The following is a 23311-nucleotide window of genomic DNA, read 5'->3' on the forward strand; positions in this document are numbered from 1 at the left end:
CAGAAAAGCAAAGTTGTAGAAAAAGAAACTTCATTATTTTAAGAATATATGGGGCTTAATGATTATAGACTTTTAATTGGATGGACCTCCCAAGGGCTGCTGCCGCTGCTGCTGTCGCTTCAGTCGTGTCCGACTCTGTGTGACCCCAGAGATGGCAGCCCACCAGGCTCCCCCGTCCCTGGGATCCTCTAGGCAAGAACACTGGAGTGGGTTGCCATTTCCTTCTCCAATGCATGAAAGTGAAAAGTGAAGGTGAAGTCACTCAGTCATGTCTGACTCTTAGCAACCTCATGGACTGCAGCCCACCAGGCTCCTTTGTCCATGGGATTTTCCAGGCAAGAGTACTGGAGTGGGGTGCCATTGCCTTCTCTGTACCAAGGGCTACCACTGAGTAAATATATACTTAAATTATCTCAGAAAAGAGGGTTTCAGGAATCTGTCAGAGATTAACTCCATCATTACAGTAAAATTTATTCCTCATTGTCGATGTTAAATAACATTCAACATGGCCATGACTAAAGAACAGTGCTCAATTGTCTCTGAGGCATTCATCTGTCCCTGAAAGACCTATCAATCAGGATCTAAATGTCTTCCATTCCCCAGACTGGAAAATTCCAGTGTTTGTTTCACTATGGAATTGGCACCAAGAAATTGGGTCTCAGAGAATCCCCATTTATGATGGATTATTTCAATTTTATTTTCAGATTTACAGAAAAATTAAAATAATCTCCTTAATAGTTTTAGTTATTATAACCTTCACCATATATTCTTTATAATGGAATGACAATGTGTAGCAAAGTTTGAATACTCATATATTACTTAAAAGATTACAATGTTGAAATCTTGCTTTTGCATAAACTTATTTCTAACATGTTCCTTTTTATCTTGGCCTGGACTCTTCTTGGATGAACAAGAAAAAGGAAAATCAGGAATAACAACTTTATGGGCAAGGTAAACTGATACAAATATATACCAGGTACTGTTCTTAGTATGAGTTGTAAAAATGAAAGACACACTTATTATTCTTAAGGAACTCAAAGTCTCATGATGGGGAGAGAGAAAAGCAAACAGGCAATTCTATACCAGTGTAATGAGCACCCTGATGGAGGAAGAATTGGGGGGCATTTGAAGACTCTTGAGAGTCCCTTGGACTGCAAGGAGATCCAACCAGTCCATCCTAAAGGAGATCAGTCCTGGGTGTTCATTGGAGGGACTGAAGCCAGAACTAAAGCTTCAGACTGAAGTTTCAGACTGAAGCAGAAACTCCAATACTTTGGCCACCTGATACGAAGAACTGACTTACTGGAAAAGACCCTGATGCTGGGAAAGACTGAAGGCAGGAGGAGAAGGGGAAGACAGGGGATGAGGTGGTTGGATTGCATCACTGACTCTATGGACATGAGTTTGAGTAAGCTCTGGGAGTTGGTGATGGACAGGGAAGCTTCATGTGCTGCAGTCCATAGGGTCTCAAAGAGTTGGACATGACTGAGTGACTGAACTGACTGGAACAGAAAGCAAGGGCACCTGCAAATTCCACTATAGGGGTGACAAGAAAGGCTTCTCGGAGGAGGAGGTATGAGAGCTGAGTCTTTTTTTGTGTGTGGGGGCGGGGGATTGTAAGAAATTGTACTTCCTGAGGCAGAAGTCCATGAAGCTAGGAATCTCACGTGAAGTGAAGTGTTAAGTTGCTCAGTCGTGTCTAACTCTTTGCAACCCCCATGGACTGTAGCCCACCAGGCTCTTCTGTCCATGGGATTCTCCAGGCAAGAATACTGGAGTGGGTTGCCATTGCCTTCTCCAGGGGATCTTCCCAACCCAGGGACTGAACCTGAGTCTTCCACATTGCAGGCAGATTCTTCTACCACCAAGCCACCAGGGAAGCCCTAGGAATCTCATATGCACACTAAATACACTGAAGACAGACTTTGTCTAATCAACAATATTGACTCAGGACAGTTCTGCCATTTGCTATATAATTCTCACCAATAATCACTACTTTGGAGTTCAGTGCAATTCCATAGCATATAGGAAACCAAACTTATTAAAACAAGTACTTTACCTTGAAAAGCCACATAACCAAATAGTAACATTTGGAGAGGGACAAGCAAAGATGTAAGTATAGAAAGGATATACTTTCTAACTCATCGTCACTAAGCTGAAGAGCACATTAACAATGATTTGTCCTTCTGCTCCAGGCTCTCCTTTTCTTGAAATGTCAAATGTAAATGCATGTTAAATGATATTTTAAAAGAAAAATAGGAGCAATCATTGGAACAATCATATGATTTTAACATTGTATGTATTTTTTCATGTGTAAGGAGATTTTATTTAGAATTTGATTTGGGAAAGTTGTCAAAAATGTTAAAAAGTTTGAATATTTAACTAAATAGGATGATAGGTCATTGTGAGACAATACTTAGTTATCAATTTAACTGAAGTAATAATGAGAGATTTCAAAGGCAAATATGAGATAAGATGAAAGAAATCTTAGAGAGCTGAATCTTGAAGAAGGAATTATAGTTAAGCAGGAAGAGAAGCTAGGGACTGATGCTGTCAGCCCAGGGAGATGTGTGTGCAAAAGCCAGAGACAGAGAGAGCAAGCTGCCTGATGATGAGTGGTGAGAAATAAGGCTGGAGATGAGAGTGGGAAATGAAGTACAAAAGGACTAAGATCATGATGAATATAATAGCCATTGAGAGAATTTTTCTGCGGAGGGACAGGATCATCAGATTTGATTTTAGAAAGATCTTGTTTTCTTGCTAGCTAAGTGGCAAACAGTTTGGAAGGAGAAGCAGTCTGAGAACAGTTTCGGATGTGAGGGTTAATGCTTCTCCTTTCCTCCCCTGGCTTCCTCTCTTCCTCTCTCCCTCTCTTCCTCTCTCTCTGCTTGTTTCACAAGGGGCTTAAGGTGACAAGGGCTAAGTAATAACAGAAGTGGAAAAAATGGCATAATCAGGAGATAGCATAGTTTCCAAAAGAAAAGTAGTGATTTTAAGAGGGTCAAATGTACAGGGTTGCATTTAATTCACAAACTATACTAAGGATGTATAAAACTTGACTCTAGATATTTCGCATGTCCATTTTATGAGACTGGATTTTATTTAACAGGAAAAGGGGAGCCATGAAGGTATAGAAGTAGAGCAATGATATAATCATAAGTCTGCATTGATGATTCTCCTCAGGAAGTGGGCACAATGTATACACAGGAAGGAAGAGATAGTGATCAGGAGACCACTTAGAAGATTAATACAATATCTTTGCCATGGTATGATAAGAGTCTTGATCTCACTCCATGAGTGAGAATCTGGTGTGTAGTGAGTGTTTAACAAAGCATTTCAGGTATATATGTATATATATATATGTATATATATATATTTATCAGCATCAGTATACATATATATATATATTTATCAGCAGATCTCTCAAGGTATCATTCTGCTTGAAAGAATAAAGCTCATTGGTTAATCTGCATGGAGGTAACTTGTTACTTCAGTAAAAGTTCCCAACTATGTCATTAGTTAAGAACATGTGTTTATTTGAGTAGGAGCTGAGATAAAATCTGAACTCTTCAAAGTATGTAAAAAATGTTTTTGAGACAGTTCACAAATATAAGCAAGATCAGTGTTTAATGTATTTAAGATCTTTTAGAAGCCACATTTGCATACAAAACTTACTAATTAAATGATTTTCTTATGAAAACAAATAAACAAAGATAACAAAGATCAAAATAACACATCAGCAAATCAATCATTTATTCACTCAACAATACTCATTTTGCCAGGTACTGCTCTAGGTTCTAAGAGATATAGTAGTGAACAAAGGAATAAAGATCTATGTAGCTTCTATTCTATTGAGGGGACAGAATAAATATTATAAATGGGGAATATGAATGGGATATTAGTGCTAAGTGCAGAAGCAAAACAATAGAGCAGAGTAAAGATGTAAGATGTGTCAGGGCTGGTGGTGGTAGTGTGGAATTTTAGGTTAGGGAAGCCAGGAGAAGGTGATATTTGTGTAAAGGGCTGAAGAAAGGGAAGGAGCTGACCAAGAGGCTCTCTGGGTAAAGAACATTCCTATATAGGGAGCTAGGAGTCCAATGTCCTTGAGAGGGACTGTGTCTGGTATGTTTGAGGAAGAGCTAAGGGACTGAGTAACAGGGGAGCTAAAGATGAGGTCAGAGGAAACTTATGGGGAGTGCGGGGTGGGTAAAATAGGATTTTGAAGGTCACTGTAAGGACCTTGTTTCTTTTCTATGTGAGATGGAAAGCCATTGGTGGGTTTTGAGCAGAGAAGTGATATGATATGACCTACGTTTCAACAGGCTTGTCACAGTGTTGTGTTGAGAATGGACTACTGAGAGACAAAGGCAGAAGCAGAAAGAGCAGTTAGGGAGCTGTTTCAAATATCAGACAAAAGTTGATGATGGTTTAAGCTGAGGTAGTAGCAGTAGAGGTGAGAAAAATTAGTTGGATCTTGATAAATTGTGAAGCTACAACTGACAGGATTTGCTGAAGGCTCAGACATAGTTGCTAGGAAAAGGAAGCCTAAGAATGACACCAAGGCTTTTGCCCTGAGAAACTGGAATGATAGAGTTGCCATTAATTGTAGTAAAGAAAACTGTAGAAGAATCGGGTTGTGAAGTGGGTGAGAACCACCAGGAATTCAGTTGCTAATGTTAAGTTTGAGATAATTTACTGATACCCAAATGGAGTTGTTAAATAGTAGGTGGAGAATTCTGGAGTTTAGGAAGGAGGTCTGAACTGGATATACAGTGTGGGAGCCAAAACTCCATATATACTATTTGAGATCACAACGGTAATTGTAGATGAGAAGCCCAAGGAATACGTCCAAGGCTTTTGGAGGTGGTGCAGGTGAGAAAGAACTAGCAAAGGAAACCAAGAAGTAACCAGAGATGTAAAGCAGGCTGTGTTGTGTTCTAGAAGTCAAGTAAAAAAGATATTTTAATCAGGGGACACTGATCATCTGTGTCAAATGCTTCTAACAGCTCAAATGCAGTGAGGACTGAGAGCTGACCATTGGCTTTAGAAACATGTAGGTCACCAGTGACTTCATGAGAGTAATTTCAGTGGAGTGTTAGAGCCTACTGCTTCAAGGGAAAATGGAAAAGAGAAAACTGGAGATAAGTCTTTAGAGAGTTATGCTATAAAGAGGAGAAAAATGGAATAATGGTGGAGAGGAAAAATTAAGCAAACACCTAAATATTATGAGCTTCCCCTGTGGCTCAGTGGTAAAGAATCTGCCTGCAATGCCGAAGCCACAGGGGAAGCATGTTTGATCACTAGGTTGGGAAGATCCCTTGGAGGAGGGCATGGCAACCCACTCCAGTATTCTTGCCTGGAGAATCCCAGGGACAGAGGAGCTTGGTGGGCTACAGTCCAGAGGGTCGCAAAGTGAGACATGACTGAAGCAACCTAGCAAGCATACATGCATAAATATTATATATATATATATATATATATATGTATATATATATGTCTGTGCAGGATTTTAAGCTGATGACAATGATCTAGTAAAAATAGAAAAATTGGGGCTTCCCTGGTGGCTCAGTGGTAAAGAATCTTTGACAAAAGATTGGTAAAGAGTCTGATTCCTGATCTAGGAAGAGCCCACATGCCACAGAGCAACTAAACCCCTAGGCTACAACAGTTGAGCATGTGCTCTAGAGCCCAGGAGCCACGGCTACTGAGTTCGCACAGCGGTGAAGACCCAGCACAGCCAAAAATGAATAAATAAATAAAGTTAATTAAAAAAATAGAAAAATTGTTGATGTAGGATAGAAGAGAGAGAATTCCTGGGACAGTTCCCTTGGGGGGCAAAAAGGATTGTACTCTAAGGTGCAAGAGGGGGTGATGCTCTTTGCTGTGACAAGAAAGGAGCATGGACATGAGAGAACGCAGAGAAGATACAGAGCTCTGAGGCAAGTAGGTGGGTGGATGAGGACAAGAGAGTTTGTGGAAGTTCTCTCTTGATTGCTTTAACTCATTTAAAAAGTAAATTATAGAACTCATTATATTCTCCCCCTTATAATTCATTTGAGAGAAGTTTTATTGTATTACTTTCAAAATGAGACCAGAGGTACTCTTAAAAAATGCAGAAAGCAAATAACTTTCATAAGAAATGTATTAGATCAATTTCAACTAAAAATGTTTAGTGTTTTGTTTTCCCACTTGAGTTTGCAAGAGTAAGTTGTGAAACTATCTGGATCTGGCACTTTCTAAAAAACTGCGATTTTTCAATCATTTTTTCAATCTCTTTTATTAAACTTTCCATTTCTCTGGCTTCATTTTGGCAAATGACGTTTTCCTAGGAATTTGTTGCTACAGAACTGCATAGAACATCATTTATACTAATCTTAAGATTTATCCTCAATTAGCTTGAGTTTTTGTTTTGTTAATTCCTTCTTTCTAAATCTCCTCCCACCTCTCTTTTTTCTAGTTTTTTGGATGAGGAAATATTTATGTTCATATATTCTTTAATAATAGACTATTAACTGCAGTATTTATCAATTTATTGGATTAACTAAACATTCATGTATTATTTTTATTTTTTAAAAACTTGGTCTAAAACTTACTAAAGATAAATAAAAATCTCCCACTACAAATAATGTTGCCATTATTGTTGTTCTTAAAGATTTTAGGACCTGTTGCCCCTGATTTTTCTTCTATCTTATTCGGCATATAAAGTTTCCTTGGCCACCTGATGTGAAGAACTGACTCATTTGAAAAGGCCCTGATGCTGGGAAAGATTGAAAGCAAGAGGAGAAGGGGACGACAGAGGATGAGACGGTTGGATGGCATCACCGACTCAACTGACATGCATTTGAGTAAACTCCAGGAGTGGTGATGGACAGGGAAGCCTCGTGTGCTTCAGTCAATGGGGTCACAAAGAGTTGGACTCATATGACTAAGCGACTGAACTGAACTGAAAATTTCCTTAATCTTTTGTTTTTATATTCATTATAAATGTGTAACTTTTCTTGCCTTGAACTAGTTCTATCAAATATCCTGCTGTTTCCAGCCTTCATTTTGAAGACATATGAAAACATCTTCATGTTGCCTGAATGTATCATCATCCTTATGTGTCTTCTTCCATGCCCAGTTGAATATAAGTCATATGTTTATTCCTACTTTGATCTTTTTTTCACACATCAGCTTGTCTCTTTGCATGTGTCTCATTTGTTTTTCATTTCCTTTAAAATTGTCCTCTTATCTTTGTTTATCCCCCCACTATAGTTGCCTTCCACTAATCATGTCTGTATCTAGGAATATCTGTTTTGCTCTGTAAAGCCTTAAAATTTATTTTTCCCTTTGGGAACTTTCTTTGTATCATTAAAATCTCTGTAGCCTCTTATTTTCTTATATCTTGAAAAATGAGCTAAATTTCCTTTCCCATGATCATCTCATCATGTTTAATATTTTCTCCCAGAGGAATGAGAGATTTGTTTGTCCTCCATAAAACTCTATCAAATTTTTTAGCCTGTAAGAACATAATTTTGATATTTTGCTTTGCCTGATTAGAAATATTTGGCTATGTTATTGCTAGTGACATTCTCCCTAGCTCCCTTTGCATCAGCACCATCTAATTCTTATCAGGTTTACTTGCTCTTATGCACTGAATCTAAATATGTATTTCTTGATTATTTTAAATTTAGTTCCAGATCTATTGAGCATAGCAGAACAATTCAATAAAGCTCTTTTAGAATGAGACAAAGGAATATTTTTAAAGTTTCCCTTTCTTCTTTTTCTGGAAGAAGTGGAGAAGAGTTGGGAAGAAATCCATTGATGTTCAGAAATCCCATCTTTTCTTCATGTTATTCTTATCTACACTCATGAACCTTCCAATCAAAAATCATCCTAAATTCTACACTTTTGCACTTGTCACTGGTTCACAATTAATATAGTTTTCCCCCTGCTTTTTATCATTGAAGAGCCCCTGAAGTATATGCTCTTTGGATAGTCTTATGTCTTTTAAAAAACTGATTGTTTTTACAACCTCCGTAGACCTCATGTTGTATGAATTATTAGCTACACATAGTCTATGTTTGTACTTTAATCCATGTGTGTAGTTTTTCTTAATTCTTAGACTTTTTCATAATGCCTTTTACTCCCTAAATTACTCTCATTGTGCCTCTCTTCTGCAGCTTCTAGATTATTTCCCTTTCCCCCAGTATTCTTATAGTTTCCAGTATGTGGGTTTATCTATGGTTCTCTCCTTATCCTTTAATGTTCATTCTCTACTTTATTTTTCTGAACTTTGTCTTCCCCTCTCTTTATCTTCTTCACCTCTCTCTCCTTTTGGTGGACTTTGTATGAAGGAAATATCAATATTCCATCCTGTTAGGAAAGAGATCATATCTTAAATTAGCTCTTGACCACCCCTAGTTAATTTAACTGTTTTTATTGTTGTTTCCATGCTAGGCTCCCTTCCACCTCTGAAACCTATCTATTTACTTCCCTTTATTTTTCAACATCACTTTAACCATCTCTTCCTTATTTTTAATCGCCCTTGAGAATCTTTGTCAATTTGTATGGCCAGCTACTAAGTTCGGCTTTTACTTTGTGGCCTCTTTCACTGAATGAGACCCCTGTGCTATCTGTCTCTGCCTCTATGTTACAATAACATGAATTTGCCATCTTAGCCATGGAGCTTACTCTTGGTCCAATTCTGTCACAGCATATCGCTTTGCTTTTATTCTCTATATGTGGGGCATTAAACATTAAATGTAGATGATTTTTCTGAGCTACTTATAAAATAACTCCTTAACTGTCCCCTGAAATCCTCCTTGATATCCTAATGTATAAATATTTAGCAGCTGATTAACTCCATCTTTGAGGTTTTAGACTGTAAGATCCTTGAAGGCATGGATTTTGACATTCTCCACTTTCTGAGAGCAGTCTCTTCCATACAGTTGCTGTGGGAAATGGAGAAATCCTCCCTTTCCCACTGCTCTGCTTCATAACACTGCAGGCTGTCCAGCTGAAAGAGACTTCAGTGTTCATCTAACAGTCTATTACACTGAGTCATCTTTGGATCTTGGCCATAACACATTGCCTGGCCAGAGTAAGTGCTCAGTGATGTTTGTGGGGCAAATGCAATTAAACACATGTCTTCTGCTCAAGTCAGACATGTGTCTCTTCAAGAGCACTTCTTCACTTTGCCAGAAGAATGGGGCTCAATCAGCCAGGAAGTATTTATATTTGTAGCTTATAGATTATTCAGAACATTGAAATTCCAATACATTTCCCCCCGAACAATGGAGAGTATCAAAAATAGAAATAAATTCTATGACAAAGCTCTCTGATAATAAGGAATTTAATAGGAATTGGAAATTACTAAATTTCAATCTTTAAAGCAGAGGGCCCCACATACTATAATCATTGATTACATTCTTATTTAAAACAGCTTACAAAACTCATCTTTTAAAATAGATTTCCATCAGCTAATGAAAACAGCAATTTAATAACATACTAAATCTACATACACAGAAGTACATACATAAACCACTGGGGTCTGGTTTTCCAATAAGCGAAACCTTAGAGGAGAAGTAGAGCCCTTGTCCGTCGTGACTTTTTTCCCAAGAGGAGAAAGATGCTAATCTATGCTTGAGTCATGTTTTAATACACCTCTTGGGCTACGTGTGTGTGATGTGATGGTATCACTACATCAAAAAAATTAGACACATAGACAGAGTTCTCTGTTTTCCTGCTTTCATGTGGCACAACTGGCAACCGGTACTTTTTTTTCCTGTTTTTCTCCTACATGGAAGATAGATCTGTTCCATACTCTTAGGCTGTTTTCCTTTCCCTTCATTTTTTGATATAAACCTTGACTCTTCTCCATAATTATGGCCTGTGCCCAACCCTTAGACGGCTCCTCATTGCTTTGAGTAATATCCCATCTTAATTCCTTCCAGGGCTCTAGATCTGGCTCTGGCGCCAGGCCATGTGCTGATATCCCTCCCCTTAGCATAGCCCTGGCAATGTGACACTACATAGTATTTATTGGTCGAGAATCCATCTGAAAGGTCACAGGAACTAGAGTTTGAAGTTGCCCTGGTAAAGATCTGGAATTCAGAGAACACCTGCAATGCAAGTGTGCTCCGTTGCTTTTGTGTCCAACTCTTTGTGACCTCATGGACTATAGCCTGCCAGGCTCCTCTGTCCATCGAATTTTCCAGGCAAGAATGCTGGAGTGGGTTGCCATTTCCTACTCCAGAGGATCTTTCTGACCCAGGGATCGAACCTGTTTCTCCTGCATTTTCTGCAATGGCAGGCGGATTCTTTACCACTGAGATATCTGGGAAGCCCTGCAATACTGCCCTCTCTCTATTTTTTTTTTTTTTTGACATTTTCCCAAATTTTATAGTAGATACATACAAAGTAAAAAGTCAACAAAGAATATGATCACAATTTCCAGTCAGGCAAATGAAAGCTTGGAAGCTCTCCTAATTTGGGAAATTTCCAGCTTAAAACCTGTGGGAAGCTAGATTAAGCAAATTTAAGTTGTATTCTTCAAAACAGGGTCTTGAGGAAACACACATCTTTCACTGTACCTTATATTTGAGGCCCTCGTGACTTAGAGAAAATTTTGACTCAGCTCTTGCCATGACTTAAGTGACAGAGAGGGAGGGGCAAATTCAATGGCTTTAGCCAAATTAGTTCAGTGACAGGCGTTCCTACTGGAAACATCTGGAAACACAGACCTTAACTGTTGGTCCTCAGGATTCACCAAAGCACATGTTTTCTAGAAGTATTGACTCCCTGTTAGTCTTGCAGAGGAAGTCAACTTGGGAGTAACAGCTGGACACAGCAGATCACCCCACAGCAATGGGTTCTCCTTGGGGACCCAAGGAACCAGTGTTAACATCATCCAGCCCCTGGCTTCCAGGTTCAGTGCAACTGCATTTCTTTTGAGTACATGTTCAAACACACAGGCTAGCTAGTTTGAGTCTGTAGAGGTCCTCAGGACAAGAACATTTATACAGGGGTAACCACACCTCCTGATTTATATAGCTTTTGTCTGAAAGAATATGAATTATAAGGTAATGGGATCATAATTAAGGAAAGTTAATATTAATTATGAAAGAGCCTGGAACTTAGATCTAGACAGTTTAAATCTTCCCCTATAAAGTACTAACTGAATGACCTTAGGCATACCACTTAACTTTTCAATGTAGGAATTCCTTATAATTAAGGAAGTCAAAATTTCCAGAGATTAAATAGTTTTGCCAGGGTCATAATGCCAGTAAACTATTATAAAGGTGAATAGGAATACCCTAAATTAGAATTATATCATGCCACCTCAAGGTTTTATGGAACCCTTCTAGTATCCAGTAATGAGATGGGGACCATCATCAATTTATACCTTGGGACTTTTGATTGGGAATTTTGTTTTAGTCTTCTTTTCTGAAGCTTCCTAGTGCCTTGTAATACCTAACACATAATACAATCTGATTAATACATGCAGAATCAATAAATAAATCAACATTTACAATTAGTGAAAGGCCAGTGAATCTTGGTATTGCTTGACCATATAAGAATAAAGATGAGCATAGCCTGGGAGGGGAAAGAGTCTCTTTAGCACACAGAACCATTTTTAAAGGACAACTGAGGAGGGCATAACAATGCCAGGTAATATCAGAAGATAATCACTAGTCGAATGAGTGTGGGCTCAGTGAGGAATGATAACCAAATAGCTGGCTTCCCTGGTGGCTCTGTGGTAAAGAACCCCCTGGTGGTAAAGAATTGTTCAGTTGTGAAGTCATGTCCAACTCTTTGCAACCGCATAGACAGCAGCATGCCAGCCTTCCCTGTCCTTCACTGTCTCCTAGAGTTTGCTCAAACTTATATCCATGCGGTCAGTGACGCCAATCAAGAGATATGGGTTCAATCCCTGGGTCAGGAAGATCCCCTGGAGAAGGAAATGGCAACCCATTCCAGTATTCTTGTCTGGGAAATCCCATGGACAGAGGAGCCTGGCAGGCTGTAGTCCACAGAGTTGCATAAGAGTTGGACATGACTTAGTTACTAAACAACAATAACAACAACCAAACAGTTAGGTCAAAGAAAATGGATAAAAAACATGGATAAGTGGAGGAGCACATTGTCTCTTGGCAAAGAACAAAAGAAGGGGGTCGTAAGCTTCCTGGAAGCAGGGCCCCTATTTTCTATTCTTTGTGTCTCCAGCATTAACCAAGGTTCTAGCGTAATATTAGTAAGCTTCAACATATGCTTGAGGATGAACAAATGAATTAATCACTTGATACAGAACTGAACTGCAGAAGCTGTTCAAAGAAGAAAGATAAGATTCCATAGCCTGCTGAGAAGGTAGAATAGCTCTCAGGACAATTAATTAACTAAAGAGTCAAAAATATACAAGCAACTCCTACAACTCAACTCCAGAAAAATAAATGACCCAATCAAAAAATGGGCCAAAGATCTAAATAGACATTTCTCCAAAGAAGACATACAGATGGCTAACAAACACATGAAAAGATGCTCAACGTCACTCATTATCAGAGAAATGCAAATCAAAACCACTATGAGATACCATTTCACACCAGTCAGAATGGCTGCGATCCAAAAGTCTACAAATAATAAATGCTGGAGAGGGTGTGGAGAAAAGGGAACCCTCTTACACTGTTGGTGGGAATGCAAACTAGTACAGCCACTATGGAGAACAGTGTGGAGATTCCTTAAAAAACTGGAAATAGAACTGCCTTATGATCCAGCAATCCCACTGCTGGGCATACACACTGAGGAAACCAGAAGGGAAAGAGACACGTGTACCCCAATGTTCATCGCAGCACTGTTTATAATAGCCAGGACATGGAAGCAACCTGTCCATCAGCAGATGAATGGATAAGAAAGCAGTGGTACATATACACAATGGAGTATTACTCAGCCATTAAAAAGAATACATTTGAATCAGTTCTAATGAGGGGGATGAAACTGGAGCCTATTATACAGAGTGAAGTAAGCCAGAAAGAAAAACACCAATACAGTACACTAACGCATATATATGGAATTTAGAAAGATGGTAACGATAACCCTGTATACGAGACAGCAAAAGAGACACTGATGTATAGAACAGGCTTATGGACTCTGTGGGAGAGGGAGAGGGTGGGAAGATTTGGGAGAATGGCATTGAAACATGTGAAATGTCATGTATGAAACGAGATGCCAGTCCAGGTTCAATGCACGATGCTGGATGCTTGGGGCTGGTGCACTGGGACGACCCAGAGGGATGGTATGGGGAGGGAGGAGGGAGGAGGGTTCAGGATGGGGAACACATGAGAAATAAAGGAATAAAAAATTAAAAAAAACCAAAACACTATTTCCAGCCTAACCCTAAAAAAAAAAAAAAAGAGTCAGGGACTTCTTATGCCAAGGGGAACAAGGTATCAATCCATGTCTAGGCTCTTGGAATTATTAAAGGAAGGCTAATTCCCTTTGACCAGGTTATGAGTGACTCAAGGGGTTCTTTCTCTGGGAAGCTAGATTCATTACCACCCAGGGCCTTCAGATAAGCATGGGCAAATCCTAATTCTAGGAACAGCAGGCAAGTCCTTTGACTCCTCTTCATTTTCGTGAGACTGGTGTTTAGAATGAGATAAGGGAGTAAATGTGGGCAAAGCTAAAACCAATTTTGAGAAATAAAAGCGATTTTTATATCTTTATGGTTTTCAAAAAATTACTTGTAAGGCTTTTATGCTATAATACTTTATTTGGTTAATTTGTTACAAGATGATGATTTTATAAATATGTCATGGCTAATGTTCTGGCTTTCAAGTGACATCCAGTATGCATACAAAATGCAAACTCCTTAGCATAAAAGTCCTGTGTGGCATGCTATCAATGTAACAACTTTTCCAGAATCATGTCAGATTCTTTTCATAGGCAATGGATGTCCCAACTGTACTAAATTTCTTCAGATCCTGATGAATTTGCAATGCCATTTCCTGTGCCTGTGAGTCTGCTGCAAACCAGATACTTCTATTCTTTTATCAAGATCCAATTCCAGTATTTTTTCCTCATCATCAACTCTTTGAGAAGAGTTTATTATTTCCTCCCTGTGTATCTGAATATGTTTCTATTTTTAAGAATCACGGATCCCTTTGTTTTATACATTTACTTACTTTACAACCTCATGCACTAAGCTGTACACTCCAAAATGGCAGGAGGCAGCCTTTATTTTGTCTGCTTCACCCTAGCTCAACAAATAATCACTGACTTCCCTGGTGGCTCAGACAGTAAAGCGTCTGCCTACAATGCAGGAGACCCAGGTTCAATTCCTAGGTTGGGAAGATCTCCTGGAAAACAAAATGGCAATCCACTCCATTATTCTTGCCTGGATAATCCCATGGACAGAGGAACCTGGTAGGCTACAGTCCATAGAGTTGCAAAGAGTCGGACACGACTGAGTGACTTCACTTTCACACATGTATTGCGTATGTGTTGATGAAGTTATTGCCAAAGAATATATCAGATATCATTGCTTCAAAGTAATTTACATTTAATAAAAACAACTTGCAAATAAATTGCTAAAGATCACAATATGAACTTGGTCCCCAAGTGGTTTTTGTCTACATTTAGTGATGATGGATGTTTGCTCTGGCATGTGGGGACCCGGGAAGGATCAAATCCCTTTTACCTGTAATTATGTCTGTGTAGTCTGCCACGAGAAATGATTTTTTTCCTAGTCTAAAGGCCTATGCTGAAAAAGTCATGTTTTTGGTGATTTCATTAACATTTTAAAATGTTAACAATTCTGTCAGCCTAAACTGAAAATGACTGTGTGAGAAATGAAAGCTTGCATAACTCTGGCACTTGCTATTCATGGCTCATTATGCTCATGACTTTCATTATGCAGTGAGGAAGTAGGGTCAGCCTCACAAAATTTAGGAACAATTAAGAAAATTACTGTATGCAGATGTGACTTATGGACTGAGAATAACGAACTTTCTAAAAGACTATATTCAACAAAATAAATAAGATGATGAAAAATCCACAGATGTTTTATAGCTTAAGGCAGCTTTTCAGTTATTCATTATAAAGACTCCTTCCAGGGCTTTGCCCACTTCTCTTGACCCTTTCCTGAGCATTTGGAAACTTTTTCTTTGACTCTATTCCTCATGGAGTATAAGAGGTCCTAAGGATATTTCCCGAAGTTCTTTGAGTTCATTCTCAAACACATCCATGGAGATGAAAATATTGTTGCTGACCTATATACACTGTGAATTGCTACCAGGCTCCCTAACTTCCCAGTCTTCTTTTACAATTTTCAAAGTCTGTGGAATAAACATGTGGAAATAGCCACAAGGTCAGAGGGTATTCATTAACCTAACATTCTATTTAAAAAAAAAAAAAAAGGAAAAGAAAAAAACCAGATGGTACCTGGGTAAGTTTAAAAACTCTGTTTTTAATTTAGACAAAATTTTATTTATCTATTAACCACTCATTATTCTTCTAGAGCAACAGATCATGTAGGGTGTAAATATAAAATCTCCATTTCTTCTTCTATGTTAGTTTCAGTAAATGTCTATTAGGTAGCTTCTATACACTAGGCATTAAACTGGATTGAATAACAGTGTCTCCATTTAATAGAATTTATATTTTAGTTCAGAAATCAGACACATAGAAAAATAATGCTGATGGAATGGGCAAAGTACCATCACATAATTTCATGTACAAAGTGCCATTGGATAAACTAAAATTTGAGGAGCCAGAAAGATCAATTTTATCTTGATAAAATGAAACCCTGATATGTATACAACTGAAGTTAACAAATATTTCTCTCTGTAGTTTCTAAACATTTTTAGGTTCCAAACAGAATTATTTTTCTTGTGCTCTCCATTTTATATGAGACAGAAAGACATTAAATAACTTAATATAATTTTCACAAGTGGATTTTCTGTCTACTGTTTAAGATTGTCCTTCCAAAATGATGACTATTTGAAATTATAGCTAAAGACTTTGCTTTTGTTTTTGTTATGAAGGAGGATGTTTCTTATCCAAGATAAAATCTTGAGCCTCAATTACATGCTAGTTCCAAAACAGTAGATTAAATCTGGATAGTGGCTATAAAATAAAACACACATAGACTTTAATCTTGAGGCAATTCAAATACATTATAGGAAAAGTGGAAAGTTCAGATGATGATAGAACATTTAGTTTTATCATTAATAGATTACTAATAAGTGAATTTTAAATTATTTTATTTTATTAACAACCTTCTTTAGGGTGAAATTGAAAGTGTTAGTCACTCAGTCATGTCTGACTCTTTGTGACCCCATGGACTGTAGCCCACCATGCTCCTCTGTTTATGGGATTCTCCAGGCCAGAATGCTGGATTGGGTTGCCATTTCCTTCTCCAGGGGATCTTCCCAACCCAGGGATTGAACCCAAGTCTCCCACATTGCAGGCAGACTCTTTGCTGACTGAGCCACCAGGGAAGCTAGGCTGTGCTTAAACTATGCCACATGTATGACATTTAGCATGTTGCTTTGAACATAGTAGATGCTTAATGTGAAATTAAATGTAAAATGCTTGGGACCTTCTGACCTTTCCTCAAATGTTCCTGTCTTTTAAAAGGCAAGACACTGTGAGATTGCCTTGTGCTCGTCAACATAGTCAGATGATCCTGTTATAAGAAGACTTCCTGAAAATGGGATCAGACTATAGCTAAGCCTTCACTTCTGAAACAGCAATAATTCTCTGATTTGACCTCTCTGACCATAGGTGGTCCTTTTCTGAAAAAATTCTAGGCCCTTGTAAAATACCCTTTAAGGACTTCTTTTTCTGGGGATCATGAAAACCATGTCTATAGGATGGATTATTCTTTAACTTAAACAGGCTTTTTCATTCTAGCTTCTGAACCAGACTGAGGAACTGGAAAGAAAGGTGGCTAATTTTAAAAAGTGTGTATATATATATATACACACACACATATATAACATATATACACATATATATATAACATAAAATTATATATGCACACACTTTACTCTTGTAGAACTTAGTTCTGTCTATCTATCTATCTTTTTACTTATCATCAACTATCTATCCACCATTAACTCCTCCATGGCTAGCAGGATCTATTATTATATCTTTTTTACATCAGTGGGTATAGGACATAGAAAACTAAGGCTCAGAGAAGTTAAACCACTTGACCAAGTCATGCAAATAGTAGGTCACAGAGCTAAAATTCAAGCTCAGAGAGTCTGGCTCCTGGGTCTATGTCTTTAACCCCTTCTCTATTCTCTCTAATGCATCATAACCTGGGAGTAGAGAGAAAAGTCTATCTCCTCCTTGACTAAATTTTTTTTTCTCTAAAAAGACTTAGAGAGATTTGTCCAAGTCTGTTGATCCAGGAAAGAGTGAGCAGGGATGGAAACATTTGTTGTGCATTTACTACCAGCTGAGCACAGTGTTAGGAACTTCTTGTATACAATTTTGTGGTCTCTTTATCGTATTAAGCTACATTCAATATTATCTTAGTTTACTAATTAGAAAACAGAGATTCAGAGTTTTAAAAAAAAAAAAAAAACTTGCCAAGAACACACAGCTAGTATGGGACTAAGCCACAGATTTAAAAACAGGATTGAGTGTTCCCCACTACAGGAATATTTTACTTCCTATCACAGTCCTACGAATGGGGATATAACCCAGGCCTTGCATCCTACCTTGATAAATATTGTCCTGATGTGAGATTTGCAGTTTCCACATCCATGCAGTTCACTGTGCTGGGAATGAGAGCAAGTTCTGGCTGGATCATGGTGGCGGTGGCTACAGCTCTTGCAACCAGTTCCATGGCATCTTGTACATAGTACTCAAAGACAGACTGTGTTGTTTTTCCATGAGCAATCAGCCCTAAGGGCAGACCTTCTGTCCTCAGTTTCTCAACATTCTGGGAATCCCCCAGTACCCAACGAAGTTCAGGGAGCATTACCCCAAACTGGGTGGTAATTTCGAAAATCCGCCGGATACTTTCCATGTCGCAGCCAAACATCACCATTGTGGGTGTACTGTTCTTAATGCTCTCCAGCTGGACCTGCAGGAAGCTCAAGAGGTCCTCAGTGGAGGAGAGGTTGATGGTGATGTTGATGATAGAGCCCAGGTGGAACTTGGAATTATTCTGGGTAAGGAGGAGGAAGTCGGTGATGTTCCAGTCTTCCTGGCACAGCAACAAGCTAAAATTGTACCAGTTGTTCATGGTCAGGATTGAGACAGTGACATCAGCATCAGAACTTAATGAATTTTCTAAACTCAGTTGGAGGTGAAGGGGATTCTGTATTTAAAGATATGAAAAAGAAGAATTAGAACGTATTGGCCAAAGATTATAACAGAGGGTACTTTTACTTTCTTGTGAGGCTTAATCTTTTATTTTTCCCTGTGATAGTCAAGTGCCTCTGGGATAAAATTCACATAATTTGGAAAGCTGTGTTTCCTGTCTAATGGAATTGATTTCTTGCAACTGATTTCCTTATAATTTATGCTTAAAGTACTAGACGCCGATGGTTCTTGGTGTAAATGTCAGGGGTAACATGACTATACATTTAGTCTTAAGTTTTTATCAGGCTTGCCTGCTTCCTTACAGACAGTCCCCCTTAGGCACCCCACTTCTAACTATCCCTGTTCATAATTCATTTGTTAAATTTTCCTGTCAGGTGAAATAATTGAAAGAAATTACTTTTGCTTTCCTTTAAAACTACTAGCAGAAAAATCTTAAAACATTGCAGATACTTGTATAAGGATGGTGTGGAAAAAGGATGCCCTATAGTTTCCCAAACTTCTAGCTGCTGAGGAAGGCAATTGTTCTAATATATGCGGTACCATGGCCTGAATGTTTATGTTTCCCCCCAATATTTATGTTGACATCCTAATCCCCAGTGTGATGTATTAGGAGGTGGGACCTTTGGGATGTAAAGAGGGCAGAACCCCTCACAAATGAGATTATGAGATTCATGCCCAAGGGGTTCAAGAGAATTCCCTTACTCCTTCCGTCATGTGAAAACACATGAGAAGCTGGCAGCCTGCAACCTGGAAGAAGATCCCAACAATGCTGGGACCCTGGTCTTGAACTTCCCCCCTCCAGGACTGTGAGAAATAAAATTCTATTGTTTACAAGCTACCCAGTCTGTGGTATAGCAGTCTAAATACACTAATGTGTGTGTGCTTAGTTGCTCAGCCATGTCTGACTCTTTGTAACCCCAGTGACTGTAGCCTGCCAGGCTCCCCCATCCATGGGATTCTCCAGGCAAGAATACTGGAGTGGGTTGTCATTTCCTCCTCCAGGGGATCTTCCTGACCCAGGGATCAAACCTACATCTCCTGTGTCTTCTGCATTGCAGGCAGATTCTTTACCACTAAGCCACTGGGGAAGCACCCCAAATACACTAAAACATATGGAATAATTAACAATAGGTAAGGTAAGGTAAGTCACTTCAGTCGTGTCCGACTCTGTGCGACCCCATAGACGGCAGCCCACCAGGCTCCCCCATCCCTGGGATTCTCCAGGCAAGAACACTGGAGTGGGTTGCCATTCCTTCTCCAATGCATGCAAGTGAAAAGTGAAAGTGAAGTCGCTCAGTCGTGTCCGACTCTTAGCGACCCCATGGACCGCAGCCTACCAGGCTTCTCCATCCATGGGATTTTCCAGGCAAGAGTACTGGAGTGGGGTGCCATTGCCTTCTCTGGAATTAACAATATACTCAATCAAAATTAAATACATAGTCTAACATTGAAGATTAGATTGCATTTCTATATCTACTGAGACTGGATTCTTGCTGTGAAAGGTGAAATGTGTGTCATTTAAACACACGTATATAACTTCCATCACAATTTCATCTACTTATAGAACTCACCAACTCAATGAAAGGAGAGAATCTTATTTGAAAAATCACAAATTACTAATCACATAGGTGAAGTAGAAATAGTCCTTTAATGAGTAAATCTGTTCTCCTTGAGAGCAGGCATTTGACATATTTATCCTGTAACACTGACATCCTTAGAATTGTTAACATAATCCTTTATACAAGGTAGGTGTACAATAGATATGGGTCAAATTGAACTAAATACATTCACATCTTCGAGTTATCAGACTGTTGAACTATTTTTGAGAACTTGCCAAAAATTCAGGTTAGTAATATAGGTAGAAAAATGAGGACTTTCACAGTGAAGTTTCATACCCTGGGACAAAACTAAAGTGTAGCTTTTCCTTAGCCAGCAAAAAGAGTGTAAAAAAAATAGTTTGAGCTGAACTTTGAATAATTTGAAGGGTTAAAAGGATTCTGATATGTGTAGAGGAAGGAGTGAAGATTCCAAAGGAATTTATGGGAGAAAAACTATGACCAAAGGCAGGAAATGAGAGTAATCATATGGTAAGTAGGCATTGCAGGCAGATGCTTTGACCTCTGAGCCACCAGGGAAGCCCTAAGTAGGAGGGAGTCTTAAAATTTATTTTGAGAATTTGACTTTTGCCCTTCCAAATTAAGCTGTGAGCAGGACTTGTAATGATAAAAGCAGAGCTTTTGGAGGATTGTCTATGGGCTCCATTCGAAAAGGAGAGGGAAAATAAGACTTTTAGGATTTCATTTAGGTGCTAAGGGTTTTAACTGGAAACCAGTGTTGGTAATGATAGCTAGAATGATAAAAAAAGGTTTCAAATTAAAATTTAGGAACTTCCTGGTGGTGCAGTGGCTAAGACTCCCACTTCCAATGCAGGTGGGCCAGGTTCAATCCCTGGGCAAGGAACTAGATCCCACATGCTGCATCTTAGAGCTTTTGTGTGCTGGGACTAAAGATCCTGCATGCCGAAACTAAGACCCAGCACAGCCAAGTAAATAGAAAAAAAAAGTTAAAATTTATCGACAATATATTTATCAGATATAAGAGACAGATAAAGAAAGGTGTCAGAAAACCAGGAGACAGTATCCAGTAGGTAGTTCCTGTTTCCCGGCTTGGGATGCCGTAGAGCTCTATAAGATAAACGAACAGCAGCTTCACTTCCTCACTCCTACTATTGATGAATATAAACTACTCCAGAGAGTTCTCTCTGTCCTCCCTTTTTAACTTTCTTCTTTTCCTTCTTTCTTTTTATTTCCTCCTCTGCCTTAACCTTATTCCAGAATCAACAAACAAGTTTTACATTTAGCTGGCAGGAACAAATTATGCCCAACTGTTTTCTTGGCCTCAGTTCCCTATTCTGTTCCCAGTTTTCTTTCTAAAACATAAATATGACCATACCATTTTTCTGCACCTCTGAATCACCCATAAGACAAATATTAAAAGCAACAGTATGGCTTAGGAGGCCATTCTTAGTCTTTAACGTCACCTCCAACACTCCAAGCATGCACCCTAAGACAAGTCATGGTGGAAAATTTATTTTTCATGGATCAGAGTGAGCATTTTCACATCTAAACAAATTTGAAATGCTGAATTCTCCACCTGGGAATGTATTTGCCTATATTCATATTCATTTTTCAGAACTCAGCTCTTCCATCAGATTTCCAGAAACTAGTTTATGTTCCATTTACTACTGTTCCTGCTGCTGATCTTTTTTTTTTCTTTTCCTCACAATATTTTTGCCCTTTTATTTCCTGCAATAGTGAACTGGATTTTTGTTCATTTGATTGCTCCTCTGATTGCTGCCCAGGCAGAATTAATCATCTCATGTGTGTGTCAGGTTGTCATTTTGTTCATCTCTCTATTACAGTTCTCTTCACACATATGTTAATTATTTGGTTAAGTGTGAGACCTCCAGGTTCAATTCCTAGGTCAGGAAGATCCGCTGGAGAAGGGATAGGCTACCCACTCTAGTATTCTTGGGCTTCCCTTGTGGCTCAGCTGGTAAAGAATCCACCTGCAATGTGGGAGACCTGGGTTCAATCCCTGGGTTGGAAGATCCCCTGGAGAAGGGAAAGGCTACCCACTCCAGTATTCTGGTCTGGAGAATTCCATGGCCTATACAATCCATGGGGTCACAAAGAGTCTGACATGACTGAACGACTCTCACTTTCGCTGTACCTCTCACAATAGAATGGAAGCTTCTTTAGGATGAGGACCATGTCTCAACCATCTCTTCTAGCACAGTTCTTAGTTAACCAGTGATACTATTTATCAATTGGAATTTTCTTTTGTTCATCTCAAGTACTGAGCTATGATCATAATCTTGTCACCAGAAGACTGAGAAGAAGACCATTTCCAGCAGAGTTTCAAAACCCAATATTTTTCCCCCAGTTGGAACAAAGGCCCATCCATGCACTTCCTACAGAAGGATTCATTAAATTGGTATATGAGGATCAGTTTCTAATGGAGGCAGAACTGAAAATGTTCTCCTCTTGCTAAATGGAAAGTAACAGTAGCTAATCACATTGAGCATTCAGTGTGCCAGGGAAACATGCATTTGGCATGAGAGAGTGACAGAGGAATAAAATGAAGATACTACCCCCACCATGGATAATGATTAATCCATATAATCATAGCTATCCCTACTAAGAATTCTATTAAGAAAGTACAGATGTGGAAGTTAATCCTTACACAAACTTAAGGAACACAACTCTTCAAATAAATACTTATTAAATAATATAGAAACATCTAGTAATATTGTATTTATTCAGCAGCCTCAGATGCATCATCTCCTAATTTCTCTCTATAGAATAACAAAGGGAAAGGCGTGTTTGTGTGAATACACATATGACACAGATATGAAAACTTATAACAAAAAACTTCAAGCCTAATAGGAAAACTTTTAGCAAAATCTGGAACAAAAATTAAACAAGACCTATCAAATGAAACTGAGACTCAAAATCTATGTCTAACATATAGTTTTCTATTTTTCAAAAGAATAACCCATGGTCTGAAAGAAGGTATAATAAAAAAAAATTAAATAAAAAAAAGTCCACATTGTTTATTTCCTAAATCAGAGGTCCAATAACAATACAACCCAAGAATCAGGAAGCCTCTCCCAACCATGTTGATAGTTATAGAAAACTGCCTTGTAAGTACATTAAATTTATGTAAATTAAAATATACAGGCTCAGTAGAATGTTAGGGGGAGAGAAAAAATGAAATTAAATAGTATTGATAATTCTAATTATCCTAAGTGAGTGTATTCATTATTATATATGACTATTATATACATTATTATATACTGTAATAAATGTTATACATAGTTATATATACAAAATCACATATCTCAAATTTAATAGGTAATTTAAAAAACTGAAGTATGATTTATGTATATTAATTTCAGATATGCAAATTTATTATGAAATGATCACCATGATAA

General features: G+C 38.4%; 1 protein-coding gene across 1 annotated transcript in view; it reads right to left on the reverse strand.

Moving 5' to 3' along the window:
- Positions 1 to 23311, reverse strand: part of GRIN3A (glutamate ionotropic receptor NMDA type subunit 3A) — a 204687-nt gene that overhangs the window by 128052 nt on the left and 53324 nt on the right. The window contains exon 2 of the mRNA XM_019966663.2: positions 17706 to 18310. Within this exon, the coding sequence (XP_019822222.1) occupies positions 17706 to 18310 (605 nt within the window). The remainder of the gene's footprint in view (positions 1 to 17705; positions 18311 to 23311) is intronic.

The sequence above is a fragment of the Bos indicus genome, chromosome 8 (assembly GCF_029378745.1).
Source record: "Bos indicus isolate NIAB-ARS_2022 breed Sahiwal x Tharparkar chromosome 8, NIAB-ARS_B.indTharparkar_mat_pri_1.0, whole genome shotgun sequence".
Classification (NCBI taxonomy): domain Eukaryota; kingdom Metazoa; phylum Chordata; class Mammalia; order Artiodactyla; family Bovidae; genus Bos; species Bos indicus.